Source organism: Salmo salar, chromosome 19, assembly GCF_965601325.2.
Source record: "Salmo salar chromosome 19, fSalSal1, whole genome shotgun sequence".
Lineage (NCBI taxonomy): Eukaryota > Metazoa > Chordata > Actinopteri > Salmoniformes > Salmonidae > Salmo > Salmo salar.
Genome location: NC_138309.1, coordinates 60,113,105 through 60,130,957, shown reverse-complemented (window position 1 = coordinate 60,130,957; position 17,853 = coordinate 60,113,105). Strand labels below are relative to the sequence as shown.

At 42.1% G+C, this 17,853-nt stretch overlaps 2 protein-coding genes across 3 annotated transcripts in view; one reads left to right on the top strand and one right to left on the bottom strand.

Annotated features, from left to right (window-relative positions):
* Nucleotides 1-997, bottom strand: part of LOC106579242 (sodium-dependent neutral amino acid transporter B(0)AT2) — a 32,572-nt gene extending 31,575 nt beyond the window's left edge. Inside the window, exon 1 of the mRNA XM_082965852.1 lies at nt 544-997. The gene's annotated coding sequence lies outside the window, so the exon portion shown is untranslated. The remainder of the gene's footprint in view (nt 1-543) is intronic.
* A 5,024-nt stretch (nt 998-6,021) lies between these two features.
* Nucleotides 6,022-17,802, top strand: LOC106579243 (epidermal growth factor receptor kinase substrate 8-like protein 1). Of its 2 annotated transcripts, XM_045702535.2 has the most exons (20): nt 6,063-6,114; nt 6,232-6,255; nt 7,236-7,300; nt 7,420-7,578; nt 7,941-8,090; nt 8,535-8,614; nt 10,007-10,143; nt 10,712-10,773; nt 10,875-11,001; nt 11,183-11,271; nt 11,380-11,454; nt 12,716-12,864; nt 13,209-13,353; nt 13,516-13,568; nt 13,662-13,770; nt 15,546-15,671; nt 15,826-15,988; nt 16,445-16,610; nt 16,999-17,131; nt 17,342-17,802. In XM_045702535.2, exons 3-20 carry the CDS (start codon nt 7,268-7,270, stop codon nt 17,426-17,428), a joined length of 2,043 nt encoding a protein of 680 aa, XP_045558491.1. In that variant the 5' UTR covers nt 6,063-6,114; nt 6,232-6,255; nt 7,236-7,267; the 3' UTR covers nt 17,429-17,802. The 2 variants fall into 2 exon arrangements, with proteins under 2 accessions (XP_014014444.1, XP_045558491.1); XM_014158969.2 differs by having other exon boundaries at nt 6,022-6,255.
* Nucleotides 17,803-17,853: the final 51 nt, after the last annotated feature.

Sequence of the window (17,853 nt, the reverse complement as noted above, 5' to 3'; positions counted from 1 at the left end):
GGCTGGTTGAAGTTTTCAACAAGCGTGTCTATTCTGGGCTCAGTTTTTAACAGTGCAACAGAGGTCATGCTCAGCATTGACACTATTTCTGTACTTGAGAACCCTGACTTGCATAGGTATGTGGTGCCAAACTGGATCAGAACATCTACTGCTTTCTCTGTCAGGCAGGAGACTGCTTCCTGCTGCAGATGAGCAACCCAGAACTGTGTGCGTGTTTGTCCCAAAAAGTATCTTGCTTCAATCAGTTTATTCCAGTTCAGAATAAAAAGTATGACTTGTAACAGGAACAGTTCCATCCTAGACTTGTTTTCAACAATCATTTCTACAATAAAATGTGATAATTGTATCTGTACTGTTTCTTAGGGTTGCTAATTAACGTTAGCTTGCTTTGGCTAACGTTTGTTATTAGCTGTGTAAAGTTACAATGCCAGGGATTATTTGAAAGTGAAACTCACATCTACTACTATGAGATAGTAAGTTACTACCTTATTTCTGCGTATTATCACCGGTTATAAAATGGAAATGCCTTGCTAGTTGACTTACTTTCCCAGTTTCGAAGCACTGTTTCCTGAAGCATTCCTCCCTGTCCTGAAAGAACTCCCTGGGTTTACCGTCATGTTGTGCCTGGATGTTTGGTCAGGACGTGTCGTTTTATTAATTTGTTCGTTTTGAGAGACTCGTTACTAAGCACTTACCCACACAAAACACATTGTGGGCGCGCCTCGTTATTTTTCAAAGTTTGTATGAAAGAGAAAACGTAATCACTATTTGCGTTTCATGACGATTGAGCTCAGTCGGAACTTGTGGCTATCATAAATCCATTTCATGAGATCGGCGTGAGATGGCGAGTGGGAATAACAAGTCAGTGGTTTGAACGACAGCCCTACAGCGTGTGGGTCGCAGAGTGATCTTCAAGAAAACTGCAGAAAGAAAAGATCCGGTAAACAGCGAAGAACATGGGCATCTCCTCGCGCTGCTGCAAAACTGAGCAGTGACCGCTGATAAGCAGAGAGCGCAGTTTCACTTGGCCAAAACAATCCCAGTAATTAATTATACATTAACGTCGTGATGCACCATTAACAGGTCGCGACCCATACTTTAAGAAACACTGCTCTACCAACTGAGCCACAAAGGATCAGCTGGCATATGATACTCCTCCCGTCTACATACGCTTGACCAAATAATTATAATTTAGCACGCTACATGGGTTTGGGTTCAAAGGCTCTCACAGGGAATCTCATAACCCAAATATAGGTGAGAAGGGAGAGACTATCAAAAAACAATAGAATGGATTGAGTGTACTTCCGCGCTCCAGTCATTGTGCACCAACCACTTGATCCAATTATTCACGTACTGTACAGTGCATTCGGAAAGAATTCAGACCGCCTTATTTATTTATTTTTTAAATGTACGTTTCAACTTTATTCTAAAATGTATTCAATTGTTTATTTCCCTCAACCTACACACATACCCCATAATGACGAAGCAAAAACAGGTTTAGACATTTTTGCAAATGTAATAATAAAAAAATGAAATATCAAATTCATAAGTATTAAGACCATTTACTCAGTACTTTGTTGAAGCATCTTTTGGCAGCGATTACAGCCTCGAGTCTGCTGGGTATGATGCTACAAGCTTAGCACACCTGTACTGGGGTGTTTCTTCCTTTCTTCTCTGCAGATCCTCTCAAGCTCTGTCAGGTTGGATGGGGAGCATCGCTGCACAGCTATTTTCAGGTCTATCCAGAGACGTTCAAGTTCGGGCTCTGGCTGGGCCACTCAAGGACATTGAGACTTGTCCCAAAGCCACTCCTGCATTGTCTTGGCTGTGTGCTTAGGGTTGTCCTTTTGGAAGGTGAACCTTTGTCCCAGTCTGAGGTCCTAAGCACTCTGGAGCAGGTTTTCATCAAGGATCTCTCTGTACTTTGCTCTGTTCATCTTTCCCCCGAACCTGACTAGTCTCCCAGTCCCTGCCGCTGAAAAACATCCCCACATCATGATGCTGCCACCACCATGCTTCACCGTAGGGATGGTGCCAGGTTTCCTCCAGACGTGACGATTGGCATTCAGGCCTTAAGAGTTCAATGGTGGTTTCATCAGACCAGATAATCTTGTTTCTCATGGACTGAGAGTCCGTTAGGTACCTTTTGGCAAACTCCAAGCGGGCTGTCATGTGCCTTTTACTGAGGAGTGGCTTCTGTCTCTGTCTACCATAAAGGTCTGATTGGTGGAGTACTGCAGAGACAGAACTCTGTACCTCTGTCAGAGTGACCATTGGGCTTTTGGTCACTTCCTTGACCAAGGCCCTTCTCCCCCGATTGCTCAGTTTGGCCTGTCGGCCAGCTCTAGGAAGGGTCTTGGTGGTGCCAAACTTCCATTCAAGAATGATGGAGGCCACTGTGTTCTTGGGGACCTTCAATGATGCAGATATTTTTTGGTACCCATCCCTAGATCTGTGCCTCAACACAAGCCCATCTCTGAGCTTTACGGACAATTCCTTTGACCTCATGGCTTGGTTTTTTCTCTGACATGCACTGTCAACTTTGGGACCTTATATAGACAGGTGTGTGCCTTTCCAAATCATGTCCAATCAATTGAATTTACCACAGGTGGACTCCAATCAAGTTGTAGAAACTGGATGCACCTGAGCTCAATTTCAAGTCTCATAGCTGTCATAGTCCGTGTATGTAGGTGACAGGGAAATCAGGCACAGGAGAAAACAGAGTGGTTAAAAAATTGAGTATTTATTTCCAAAATTAACTCCAAAATCCACGTAGAAAAATAATCTGGGTAAACAATAACCCGTCGCACACCGATACATAAACAACACGTACATAACAAACAAACAATCACCAACAGAGAAATGAGGGGAAGCAGAGGGTTAAATACACAACATATAATTACTGGGATAAGAAACAGGTGTGTAAAGAGACCAGACAAAACCAATGGAAAATGAAAAACTGATCAATGGTGGCTAGAAGACCGGTGACGTCGATCGCCGAACACCACCCGAACAAGGAGGGGCATCAACTTCGGTAGAAGTCGTGACAATAGCAAAGGGTTTTTTATTTTTCATACATTTGCAAAAAAAATTAAAAAGCAGTTTTTGCTTTTCATTATGGGGTATTGTGTATAGATTGATGAGGAAACATTTTTTTGAATCCATTTTAAAATAAAATGTGGAAAAAGTAATGTAACAACATCGATCCAAAAGCCTTATTAGTTTTTACTAGTTTTCACCACCACTTTACTTCTCTTATTTCCTTTTGCATTCGCCACTGTAAACCAGTTATTCTCATTCTCACCTCCACTCGACACGCCTTCTGATTCAAACAGAACATCCGCTTCCGCCATTTTCCACTGTTCCAGACAAGGGCAACGTGTACTGTCAATCAATTTAAACGGGCTCCGCCTATCTATTCATTATTGGTAGAGTACAAGCTGAAGCCCCACCCGTATGTATAACATTCCAGTCAGAAAATGTTGTGGATTTAACCATGGGCCATAACTTGGAACTTGGCCAAATCACCAAGCTCAATGACAGACATGGGCTCTATTCTACAGCTGGCAAGCTTTTGGCAATAGTGTCAGTGATGCCTCTGAATTATCATGGCTATAGTATTTCATCCTGTAGACATTTGTAGATCTACACTAGGCTAATCATCAGAGAGTGAGCCACCAGCAAAAAAGAAAAACAAACGCACAAATGTATCTTATGACATATTCAGCTTCAAATAGTACTTGATATCTGTAGGACTCAAGGGGAATATGTGAAATCATGTGAAACGTGTTTTTGGAGCACTTCACAACAAAAATGAGTGGTTACAACACACAGTGCTTTTAACACAAAGTTATTTCAACATACATATTCATGAGACTTTGACATACATTACATATGTTTATACAGTCCTTCTTATTCAACTTGTCCTCTCCCGGTATTTGAACTCACAACCTCCTGGTTCGCAACATTCTTGCTGCTACGCCATCACCTCTATGTCAATGGCTGATTTCACACTTTGGACTATTTTCTACACTGTGGACTTCAAAAGTAAATCTCAGCTTTGTTAAAATATACCTTAATGAAAAACTATTTTATCTATCGAAGTGATTCAGTAGTAACACTGAAACAAAATAATATACCCCACCAACATTAGGAAACTATACAGAAAACCCTCAAATTGCTGAAATAAGTAAATTAAATCAATGATGCGAGAAAAGTCTGATTAACTGGTAGCTAAAATAGCAGTGCAGATGACAAATGACTCACTAAGTGTAGAGCTGTATTATATGTGAATGTTGTACAACGGAAAGATCAGCACACTTCAAATCCAGAGGTTTTGAGTTCAAATCCCAGGTGACGATGTGGGGTATTCTTTTTTAGCTGAACGGCATACTACTTACTTAAAAACCACCATGCCATTACTTTATCATTAATGGTTTGGTATGGTTGGGACCAGTGGAGGCTACTGAGTGGAGGATGGCTTATAATAATGTCAGGAACGGAGCTAAAAGAATGGTATAAACACATGGAATTATCCTCCCTAATTAAGGTGCCAACAACCTCCTGTGTTTGGGACCATCTGGGACCATCACCTGACGTCCTGACAACTGGTAAAACAAATGTCTTGAGAACGTCTTACAAAAAACCTAACATGGTCCTCACCCTTATGGAAAAAACACAGGAATTTAACCTGATCTCATGTGAAGGTCATGTGATAACATGTGAAGTTCATGTGATAACATGTGAAGTTCATGTGATAACATGTGACAACATATAAAGCAACATATGACAACATGAAACTAAACGTGACAACATGTGAGCATGTGTGAAAAAATAGAGGGAGTTCTAATAACCTGAGCCTGTCACGACTCCCGCCGAAGTCGACCCCTCTCCTTGTTCGGGCGGCGTTCGGCGGTCGACGTCACCGGCTTACTAGTTGCCACCGATCGATGTTTCACTGTTCGTTTGGTTTTGTCTTTATTGTGTACACCTGTTTTGATTTTCCCTAATTATGTTCATTATTTAAACCTCTGCATTTCCTGTTTGTCTTGTCGGTGATTGTTTGTCTGTTTTATGTAGTTGGAGGTGTTTCTCCAAACTATGTATTTTGATGAGAAGATTGATGGATAATTTTAGTAAACACGTTTTGTTTACCTTTATCCCTGCGCCTGACTCCTCCACTTCTCTAAGAAAAGCGTTACAGAGCCGAGGTTTACCCGCCTATGGCATGTGACGTGAATGGGCAAAAGTGGTGAGGGAGGAGTGCCCTTTGTTAAATGAACAGTAATCTGCTTCTTGGATCATGTAAACAAAGCAGCATAGGGTTTTGTTTGGAGCCGAGCCTTGCCGTGGGCTTTGAATGGGGCACCGGGCTCACGCCCAGTAGGCAGCCTGGTCCCAAAATATTCACCCAGTTCAAACTCCTCCCACTGGAGCATCCCGGGCCCGATAATCAAATTCCCACAAAATCTCATGTGAAGCGTTCCAAAGACATGTTTGCACATGTTTTCACATGTGAAATTTCACTTGCACATGATTTCACATGAAATTTAACAAATGTGAAGTGTTCCAAAAAATTCCCATAAAATAATAATATGTGTGTTATCACGCCATTAAAATAACAACAGTTGTGTTACTACGCAAAAAGTGCCCACTGAAATACCCTTATGGAAAAATCACATGAATTTCACATGAACACATCTCATGTGATCACGGGATTTCATGTCCCCCAAAACCCCTCACATAAAATCACATGATCACATGTGCTCAAGTGTTCACATGTGACATTTTTTCTGTAAGGGTCCTCAATATTCTGTTACCTGAAACTCCAGTAAAGAGGCGCTCCCTCACTTTGATTATCCAAAAAGGCCCACCTTAAATGTACCTAGACATAAATAGCATTCCATTGATGTGTGTGTGTGTGTGTGTGTACGTGTGCGTGTAAATGTTTGAGGTGGAGTGTACTGGGCTGGGCTGGGCTTGCCTGGGTTAGGTGACACACCACTGGAAATCCTTGCCCTACTGTAACAGAGAGTGACAGAGAGTGACAGAGAGAGCAGGAACAGGATTATGAAAGCTGCTGCCACACTGAATGAGACACATTTCTCAACTTTGGTATAAATATTTTGGACTTTTTGATTTACTAAAATAAGACATATCTAATAGAAGGCTAAATCAGAGGCCACTAACTTTTTCCTGATTTTGTTTGTTTACCTTTTGTTTGGGAACCAGTGGATTTCAGGTCAAGGGTTGGAGGTAAGGGATTAGAACACACATAACATGCATCCACAGATTCAATACAGCAACCATTATGCTGTAAAACAAATGTATTTATTCTCTCTTCGGAAGCATTGTCATGCACTCTCACAATAAGATGAACCCCAACATTGATGAGGTGGAAATAAGATGCTCTGGTAGCTACGTAAAGATTGCATGAAATTTCACTCTAGTGGTATTGAATTCAGAAATGTTCTTGACAATATGTGACATCTGTACTTCATGGCACCTACTGTACAATTCAACATCAGGTCTTAGGCTATATATTTACTATTACTATGATATATGCTAAGGACATTTTGGTATGAAAACATGTGCAGAGAAACGGAATGTTCGGGGTCATTATGTAGTCTTACATGAGAAATAAGACCACATTATTATTATTATTATTATATTCCTGACTGCTGATGGGAACAGACTTGGGATGTTAAAAGATTTTTCCGGAACACAAAACAAGTCATCAAGTATGAATGGATTTTATGCATGTGAGATACTCAGACTTTTCCGGAATGTGATTGGGGGAGTCACTTGAGTTATCAGGCAGATCAATGACTGAACTATAACAGGTGGCACTACAGTACTGTGGTCAAACTGGTTGGGTGGGTAAGTCACAGGTCAGTGAGTGAGCGACAGCCCGACACTGACACAGGGAGGAACTCTAGGTGAGGACTTTCAGTTTCCTCTCGGGTCATCCAGGTGACATCATCTATGGTGAGAGGACATTATACTCAGGACAGTTAATTGCTCAAGTCAAAGCAGTTGGATTCTAAGACTCATTGATAATTGACAATACCAAATTAACTACACCCAGCATAGACCAAAGTTATTTTGACTACACCCTCTGTTACACAGTTCTAAATCGTTTATGAATGAGAGGCTCTGTACTGTCATCCTTCTTACAATGATCCTCATCCTTACCAAGTAAGAATTTTCCTCAGACCGGTTTACTCTGCCTCCAGGAAAACCCAGACATCTATCAAGTAACAGTCACATGATGACAGACGTCTCACGATATCTTATCAATGTAAGTGTTTTGAACATTATTTAAGTTGTATTACATCAGAACATTTCAAGTGTTATACCCATGTAATTAACATACAGACCTAGGAAGATCTTTTTTCTTTATTTCACTTCCCTGTGCAGCACCTGGTGACATTCTCCCAGCAGGAGGGGGAGGTGAAGAGTGTGGATGAGGCCCAGTCTTGTCTGTCCCGACTGGCCCGGGCGGAGAAGCTGTGGAGCCAGCAGATAGTTCTGGAGATCAGCCCTGAGGTCCTCCGACTCAGAGACACACAGAGCCAGGTGGGTTGTGTAGCATTGTCTACTACAGTACCCATAATGCTTTGCACATCTCCCTACCAATACATGTGGCATGATATATATGTAGGGACTGTGGACAAAGGAACAGAGGACTCCAACATGAGGGGGGTCACAATTAAAAAGTTGCTTTACATGAGATGCGTGAACAGTAGGATAATGCCTCATTAATTAACAAAGACAAGTTACATTTCGGTTAAGGCTTGTACATATGACCTTCATGATGCTGCTGATTTAAAAGCGCTCCAGTCTTCAGATCTTGTTTTCTAATAGACATTAGCTATGGTTATATGTGAGGCGTTGCAGTTCCAGTCATTTGAAATGTTGATTGTATTGTATTCATGCAGGATGAGTTGGAGAAATATCCAGTTTCATCTATCCATCGATGTGACGCCATCCTCACTGAGAAACGATTTCCATCCCTTCTGTTACTTGTTTGCCAAAGCGCACCTCAGACAAAGCCTGACGTTCTCTTCTTCAACTGTGAGACAGTAAGGGTGAGTGCAGCAGTATGGGTGTTTTAAGGATGCTTCAGAAAACTCTGAGATCAGACCAGGCGAAACTCCTGACCCTAGTTACAGATGTAGGATCTTAATTTGAGTCAGTTTGCTACAGCAGGAAAATAATCCTGCAGCAACAGGAAATGTGAATTAGCATGTGTATTATAACTAACAGACATTTTTGTAGGGATTGCAAAAAAAAATCATGTGGGAAAAGCAAGTCTGAAATTTTAAAGTGGAAATTACGTACTACAGAAGCCTTTTTAAACCTCAATGCAGGATGGTCAAAATAAGATCCTACATCTGAATAACATGCTTTCTTAAACTATATGAGCCTGTCCTGTGATTACCTGATATGGTATGCATTCTAAATGGACTGTCACTGTAGTTCAGGTTGAACCGGACAACAGTGATGTCTCTTATTGATGGTTGTGTTCGCAGGCGGAGCAAATTCGTGACGACATCACAAGGGCAGTGTCAGGTTACTCATCAAGGTCCAAGAAGCGCCCAGAGGCCCTCAGGTACTGTGATTGTTATTGTCCTTCATGGAGTAGAGAGAGACAGAGAGAGCGAGAGGGGCACAGAGAGAGATTTAAAAGATGTAGGAAGGTCCTACGGCCATGACTGACTTATGTTGTTACACTCTTTAAAAAAAAGCTGCTATCTAGAACTTCGGCTGTCCCCATAGGAGAACCCTTTGAAGTATTTTTGGTGGCAGGTAGAACGCTTTTGGTTCCAGGTAGAACCAAAAGAGTTCTCCCTGGAACCTAAAAGGGTTCTCCTATGGGGACAGCCAAAGAACCCTTTTGGAACCCTTTTTTCTAAGAGTGTACCATCCACTGTGTTTCTATATGAGTGAAAGAGAGAGAGAGAGAGAGAGAGAGAGAGAGAGAGAGAGAGAGAGAGTGAAGAGAATGAGCAGCTGAGAACGAGGGAGGACAGACTTGTTTGACTGGTTTCTACATAACTTAAGAAGGTGTGACAGAGAGAACAAGGCCATTGTGGTATGGAGGAGAGGAGAGAGCGAATGGTGCTGGTTCACTGATGCAGGCCTAAACTCAGAAATGCTTTGAAACACACAGTTAAACGACATTTAAAGGACACACAGAAAAGGTAAGCTATAATTAAGATGCTACCTGGGGTACATTTCTGAATTGCTGCACCGCATTGAAATGCATACTGTTGAGTAGGTGTTACTTTGTGTACAGTATGTTTGTCTTCGAGGGTTAGCAAACAGACCAATGTCAAACAACGTCTCGACCTACAAACGTGACAAATGTGACAGAACTCTTTGTCTAAATCGTTTGTGCCAATTCTGACTAAAGTTTGTCATTTTAGCTATAGAAAATTGTATATGTGAGTTGACATGTGTTAGTCACAGTGGGCCTATGTTGATATTGATATGAGAACTAATCTGAGGACCTCTGCTTGTTAAATCTGACATTTTATGTTTAAAAAAGTTTATTTTCGCTAGATTAGCACAGATAGAGATTGTTTGTGCTTTCTTTTCAGTTTATCAGATGATCAGAAAATGACCTATTGATACCGAATTGTGCACATTTGACTCCATATGTCGATAATTCTTTACCAGGGAGATTCATTATGTTTCATATGCCTTTAGTGAAGGGCGTTTCTTATGAGGTTGAATGAATGGTTGTTATCAGCAACAGTCATGATGACCTAAGAACAGCATTGACATTTTTGCATGAATCATATTCATGATAACGACAGGCCTTTGTTGCAAGTTAGGATATTGACCTTACTGACTATAGCTTAATTTGTGTTTTATCAGCTGAATTCCAACCATGAAGTCAAATGAGAAAGTTGCTTTACAAAAACTATCCTGGAAGGTAGAAAGGTGCATGACATAGCATGTCTTGATTTCCCGAAAAATCTCTCTCCTTTTCCTCCAGATTTCCTCCGATAGACCCTGTTCTTCCCCAAAATACCAAAGCAGCGATGATGGACCCCTACGGAATTCCGAGTCCCCCCATTCCACATGCTCCCAATGCCCCGCCTGCCAACCCTCCACCCTACCCAGGAATCAGAGGCAAGAAGACAGGAACCATCTTGTTTGTGCATGCTCCTGAAATTTACATGTTTGCCAAGTCAATGAAATGCTTTGAAACGAATTGTCTGGGAGGGGAAGAGTGGGGAAAAAAGAGGATGAGGGAGGGAGGGAGGGAGGGAGGGAGGGAGGGAGGGAGGGAGGGAGGGAGGGAGGGAGGGAAATGAAGCACCGGTAGAGGTATTTCAACCAGCAAACAACAGTTGAAACAATAACAAAGCGAACTCCCCGCCTTTCAGTAAAAAGGGATGGGGCTGGAGAAATGTAACCTCTCTCAAATTCATAGACGGAGCTACGGATGCAAGGACTGACCCTCCATGATATCAAATCAATGAGTACATATCATACATGTATCATTCCAAAAAAGAACGTAGCACTGAAGATTGCCCCTTTAATGTGAAAGGTTCTCGTGAGTATAAAGGTTGCATTGTGTGTGTTGGGGGAAGGTGTGTCCGGAGTAAGAGGGGGCAGGAATTCGAAATGCAGGAAATTCCAACCAAGGTAATGAATGGGAATGGACGCTCTGAATCTTCTTCTATGTCCTCAACAGCGAATGGCGTCAACAGCGGGCAACAACCGGATAGCTCTTTTCTACGAGCTGAGAAAGAAGTGGTACGTAATAATACCATTATCTGCTTTCAAATTCCAATATGATATGCTTCATCACAATTTCACTGTAGGGTTAACTCTTTTCTCATGCGTCTAAACTCCAGGGGATCCTTAATCACTGTTTCGATGACATTGAGGTCTTCATGGCAAAGCTCCAACAGACTGCAGAAGCTGCCTCAGTTTTAAGCCAGAGGAAGAAGAAGAAGAAAAGTCGCAAGCAAACACCAGAGGGTAAGAGGGATAAGCAACTCACATACACTATAGGGCTCAACATTAAGAAAGTTCACTTGAGCAACAATAGGTTTGCTGGCCAAGTGACCTAAACTGGTTCAACTCAAGATGCCGTTCAAAGCTGAAATCGCTGATCTTTTCGGGTGTGTTTTGTTCCCTGTGTCTTTTCTCTCAAATACAGAGGACTTGCTTACTGCAAAAGCTCGCCCTCCTCCTGAAGAAGAATTCATGGACATCTTCCAAAAATTGAAGTACTGCTTCAGCCTACTGGTGAGTAAAGGGAACATCGCCATGACTACTCCACATTTCTTTCAAGCTCTTGTTATGTCAACAAAACAGTTGAGATACTGTGTACCCGCTCATCATCTTTCTTCCCAGGCTCGTCTCAAGTCTTCCATCTCCAACCCATCCTCAGAAGAGCTGCTCCACCATGTGTTCAAACCTCTAGATATGGTGAGTCAACAGTGATAACCTTTATACCCATTGCTTATGTGCTGGTTATGAGAGGCCTGGAGGGAGAGAACTACGGGGACAACACACGTTGCTATTGCTGTCAACACAGGATTAGATATTTATGACCGGAAGGGGCGGAATAAAAGTAGCTAGTATCTTTGAAAAAATAGCTTTTACATAATAATAAGTATCCTTGTTATGTCTACTCAATTATGGAATTAGATTGTTGAGGAACAATCTGTCCTGAATGGCTGTGTACTCTTATAATGATGTCATGTTGATTTGTGACTTCCTTTTGTTGTATACTTACTAGGCTATGGTATGTAGACTATATGCAGGCTCTGTCTATTTGTACATATAGTGTGTTTGTCCATATATAGTGTGTATTGCTACACCATTATGTACAGTGTTGAAACATTTGAATGGTTTTCAACACAGAGGGGAGGTAGTGTTACTGGAAAAAGAAACTTTATATATTTTGAGTGCTGTTCAATATTTGCACAAGGTAGTGCCCAGTGTGTTATCACATATTTCGACTTGGGTCACATAAATAAGGTAGTATTTGTTGGCAAAAACATTATAAACGACTCATTAAGACACAATTTAACCCAAAAGTGTCGTATGACTGTGAAGTAAAAGTGTTTAAATTGAAGTGTAATGGAAGGTGGTAAAGATAAGCACAGGAAATATGTTCAGGTGTGCCAGGTACTCAGAGAGGGTTGGCACAGTGTAAGAACTGCCTGCCTATAAAACGATGTATCACTACATGAAAGAATAGAGGGTGGAATTGGAAAAACAGGCAGCTTAGGTGTGTGTATCCTGGCACACCTTCATGGAAACAGGGAGAAACCAAGAGAGGTGTAACGGCTTGTTTATCTGTAGATTTCTGTCTGCTGAGAGGGATGAGATGGTGAAACCGCACATGACCCATATTGAACAATCTTTTCACTATGGTGATATATAATGACATGTAATAACATTTACATATTGGGTAATACCAGTCAGTGATTGCCAATATATTATAAGGCCTGTTTCCTGGACACAGATTAAGCCTAGTCCTGGATTGAAAAGCGCTTTTCGATCTCAATTGAAAATGATTTTTAGTCCAGTGCTTTAATCTGTGTCTGGGAAAACCGGCCCTTAGAGTTCATTAAGCCTAGATTGCCCTTCAAAATGAATCTACTGTTGCCATTTGTTCAGTCAACCCATTATTTCCACTGACCCTGATCTAAACTGTGGTCTCTTTACTCTGTGGCACCAGCTGGTGAGGACTACCGGGGGCCCTGCTCTAGGGGCCTCCGTGACCAGTCCTGCTCTGACCAACTCAGCCGTAACCCTGCTTCAAGACAACCTGTCTGAGGAGGAGAGGCTGCTATGGACGGCTCTGGGGCCCCACTGGACACTCCCACGGTCAGTATTGACAACTACAGAACATTTGATGCCCCCATAGACCCGTATGATTGGGGTATTGAGTGTGGCAGTCTGTTGTCTCAGGTCATGTGCCAGTGTGCCAGACTCATAAGGCTCTCCTTTGACTCTGTGGCTTTTGGTCTGTGACATTGGAGCAACATGACATGATGACACAGCATGACATGACAATGTCAATATTTACTCAGCCAGCTACTGAAATAGTACAGTACTTGTACTGTGGAGAGAGATGATCAAATTCCTTTCTAGGCTATGTCTACACTGGCCATACTATTCGTTAGAATATTTGTTTGTTAAAGGTCAGCAATTGCTCTCTCTCCTCTCAGTTCCCAGCTCAAAGGGCCAGTGGCCCCATACACACCGGTATTTCTGGACGGGTGGAAGCCAGAGGCCTCCAGGGCAGACAGGCAGGTTTATGAGGATCCGGTTGAGTCACAACACAAACATGAAGCCCTGAGGGAAAAACAAGAGGTTTGTAATAAGAGAGATGTACATCCATGTACATCATGTACATTGAGGAGTCGACAAAGAGTGTAACATCATACGAATGTGCTCTTTGCTGTCCTGGCCTCTTCCTCACCCCCCTCCCCCCCACCCTTTCCCTCTCTGTCTCTCTCTCTCTCTCTAATTCAGTTGCAACCTACTCAGCCAGTTGGACCTCCAGTCACCCCTAAGAGCAATGAAATGTACGTTTTCAAGTCAAACATTTTTTGGGGGTATTTTTGTGTTGTTTACTTTTATTTTGCAGTTATATCAATAATACACTAATTTCCTCTCAGGGATAGCAGTGTCCTACCCCCCGAGGGAGAGAGGATGTACCGTTGCAGCTATGACTTTGTGGCCCGCAACAACAGTGAGCTGTCAGTACAACAGGGTGATACACTGGAGGTAAACATCTGAAAAGTCATTAAGTGGCATTACGTAATATTACACAACAGACAAATTCAGGACCATTCCTGAACAACACACGCCTGGTAGCTAGTCTTCTAGGGCTTGGCTCTCTTTTAATAATAAGACACATGGTTGGTACAGATGTGGGATAATCATTTGAACCAGTTTGCTTGAGCAGGAAAGTAATCCTGCACCAACAGGAAATGTGAATTATTATGTTGATTATAATCAGAAGCCTTTTTAAACCTCAAATACACTGCAAGTTTTACATTTCCTGCATTGCAGGAAAGTTCTCCTGCAACAGGGTGATCGAATTAAGATCCTACAATTGTAAATGAGAAAATCCAGTACACAATCCGGCAATATTGGTGATACTGTACAAAATTCGGATCTAAAATAAATGTATCCTCAATCAAGCATTAGTAAAGCCAGAGTTAAAAACCTAGGAAAGAAATATTGATGCATAGCACAAGTACACTTTGTCCTTGCCAGATTCTAGGCATACTGTACATACAGTTTAAGTCAGAGGTTTACATACACCTTAGCCAAGTACATTTAAACTCAGTTTTTCACAATTCCTGACATTTAATCCAAGTAAAAATTCCCTGTCTTAGGTCAGTTAGGATCACCACTTTATTTTAAGAATGTGAAATGTCAGAATAATAGTAGAGACAATTATTTATTTCAGCTTTTATTTCTTTCATCACATTCCCAGTGGGTCAGAAGTTTACATACACTCAATTAGTATTTGGTAGCGTTGCCTTTAAATTGTTTAACTTGGGTGAAACGTTTCAGGTCGCCTTCCACAAGCTTTCCACAATAAGTTGGGTGAATTTTGTCCCTTTCCTCCTAACAGAGCTGGTGTAACTGAGTCAGGATGACTTGTAGGCCTCCTTACTCGCACACGCTTTTTCAGTTCTGCCCACAAATTTTCTATAGGATTGAGGTTAGGGCTTTGTGATGGCCACTCCAATACCTTGACTTTGTTGTCCTTAAGCCATTTTGCCACAACTTTGGAAGTATGCTTGGGGTCATTGTCCATTTGGAAGACCCATTTGTGACCAAGCTTTAACTTCCTGACTGATGTCTTGAGATGTTGCTTCAATATATCCACATAATTTCTCTTCCTCATGATGCCATCTATTTTGTGAAGTGCTCCAGCCCTCCTACAGCAAAGCACCCCCTACAATTTTTTTCTGAGGTCTTGGCTGATTTATATTGATTTTCCCATGATGTCAAGCAAAGAGGCACTGAGTTTGAAGATAGGCCTTGAAATACATCCACAGGTACACCTCCAATTGACTCAAATGATGTCAATTAGCCTATCAGAAGCTTCCTAAGCCATGACAACATTTTCTGGAATTTTCCAAGCTGTTTAAAGGCACAGTCAACTTAGTGTATGTAACTTTCTGACCCACTGGAATTGTGATACAGTGAATTATAAGTGAAATAATCTGTCTGTAAACAATTGTTGAAAAAATGACTTGTGTCATGCACAAAGTAGATGTCCTAACCGACTTGCCTAAACTATAGTTTGTTAACAAGAAATTTGTGGAGTGGTAGAAAAACGTGTTTTAATGACTCCAACCTAAGTGTATGTAAACTTCCGACTTCAACTGTACATACTGGTTGTTACCTTGGCAACAGCTATCACTTCTAGAGATAGGAAATTGTGAGTTGTGTAATACTACACAATTAAATATATCACTTGTTTTATTCGTCCTTAATTATTCTCTGTATAAACATTGGCTCCTCTCCTTTACTGTGGTCAGGTTGTGGAGTCTTCCAAACGCTGGTGGAAGTGTCGTAATCGCTTCAACGAGGTTGGCTTTGTCCCATTCAACATCCTGGAGCCAGTGGCTCACATAGACAGCCCTGTCACCATGAGAGAACCTAAGGTAACAGCCCAATGTAATACAAACACATACACAAACAACACCCGTTCCTTTACCCACACCCAGATACTGGTATTCATTTCAGTAATTCGATATCCATATCAGTGTTTTCAACGTTGTTCCCTCTCTCTTTCCTTTCCCCTCTGCTCTGGTCCAGCCTCCGGTCTCACCTGCCCTAACCAAGACTCACATTCCTCCCAGCCCTCCAGCCTTTAACCCTAGCTCCTTGACTCCTAGCCCCTCAGCGCACCACCGCCCTCGCCCACTATCATACAACCAATACAGCCAACACATTCCAGCCGGAGATGATGCAGACAAAGGTATCACACTATACTGAGAGGATTTACAGTCTATTTCTGCACTGTGTGTGTATGTCAGAGGAGATACTCAGGCACTGCACTACACAGAGACGCTCTTGGCCTTTGCTCTGCTATGTCAATGTGTGTTTGTGTCTGTGTCCACGCGCAATTGTGTGTGAGGGAGGCTCCGGGGGGGGGGGGGGGGGGGGGGGGAGTGTTTGTTTTGTTTGCACTGTGTAAATTACATAAAAACATTTTAGTTATTTAGCAGACGCTCTTATCCAGAGCAACTAGGGTGAAATGGCTTGCTCAAGGGCACATCGACAGATTTTTCACCAAGTCAGCTCGGGGATTTGAACCTGCAACCTTTTGGTTACATTCTTATGACAGGAAAGTCTTCTGACTGCTCTGTTTTAGCAAGATAAGCCGAACAAAGACCTAGAGAACACTTTAACGCATTGTAAAAACTCTCCTCAGCCATGATGGTGAATGACGAACTGCTCCAGAGACTGACCAATGGGAAGGCCAACCTGAACAAGCCACTGGTCATCCCTCGCTCGTCGGACACCTTGGTCCCCCTGGACTACAACTCACCCCCCGAGGAGGTGGAGCAGTGGCTCAGGGGGAAGGGCTTCAGCGAGACGTGAGTTTGACGTGACCCTCACCAACCACAAACTCAATACTGATCACATTCCAATCAGGGACCTATTCTGGTCATGAGTACTTCTCGTGTATAGTGGACTTATAGTAACTCCAAGATGTAGGTACTGCTTATGTATTGCTTACTGATCTGTTCAAAGGCATTTGTCGCAATATACAGATATTCATTTAATTTCTAACAAATCGATTGTAATTGGTTGAACCTGAAATATTCCTCAAGGTCTGGACTCGGTAACCTTTGCGACTAAGTCGATCTGTCTAGTTCCTATACAGAGATGACTGAGTTGTTCATCGATGATTGAATGTTACAGGTAAATGAAGGGTAATGTCTGAGTAAGGTTACTGACTAGCTGTGTGCCTCCCCCGCTTAGGACGGTGACATTACTGGGAAAGCTGACAGGAGCCCTGCTCTTCTCTCTAAACAAGGAGGACCTACGACAAGTCCTACCAGACGAGGGCGCCAGAGTGTACAGCCAGCTCACTGTGCAGAAAGCGCTGTTGGAGGTACTGCTCCGCCTATTGTTTGTTAATACACGTGGGAATTCTTTAGGAGGCAACCTATGATGATTGCAGTGTTCCTCAGTATTAACTTACGCATAAGACTAATACATTTCCCAACAGTTTTACTCCAGTCGTACGCAGTTTTAAATCCATAATGTCCCTGTCGTGTCGTCTTTCCACGTTTTGAACTAATTTGAAGTTCTGTTCTCCCAGGACGCCCGGAAGGCCACTGAGCTGGAGGCAGTGATGGAAAAACAGAAGATGAAGATGGATCTGAAGCTGGAGAGTAGCACACTATAAGAACCACGTTTCAGACATCACGTGTCACTCCCCCATAAAGAAGACTCCAACTAAGAGAGAAAAATGCCCGCACACTGGCTTGATTCTATCTAACAAACATTCAAAAACTGTCACATGTAACATGATGCAAATATTCATTTTATGGCTGCTCTTCAAGCCAGACTGTGCAGTCTTGAATCAAGGCTTTGCTTTTTGTTGCAAATGCTTGCTTCAGTTAAAACTCTTTAGGATAAATTGTCCTCTGTTAAGCCAATGAACAATGTGCATCTGTAATCTTTGCTATATTCTAGAATATTCTCTCCTTTCTATGTTGACTTAGAATCATTTGTGCATTGTACCAATTACACCTGCTATTTGCAGACCAATTTAACGTATACTGTATCTACTCGTCTTGTTTATGTCTGTTATTTATACACTCACACAAT

What these genes read in the sequence shown, in the direction of transcription:
- LOC106579243 (XM_014158969.2), top strand. Translation starts at nt 7,268, where the DNA reads ATGATGACAGACGTCTCACGATATCTTATCAAT. An exon ending in TACGAGCTGAGAAAGAAGTG is followed by an intron (nt 10,774 to 10,874) that starts GTACGTAATAAT and finishes TCTAAACTCCAG; the next exon opens with GGGATCCTTAATCACTGTTT. An exon ending in AGTACTGCTTCAGCCTACTG is followed by an intron (nt 11,272 to 11,379) that starts GTGAGTAAAGGG and finishes CTTTCTTCCCAG; the next exon opens with GCTCGTCTCAAGTCTTCCAT.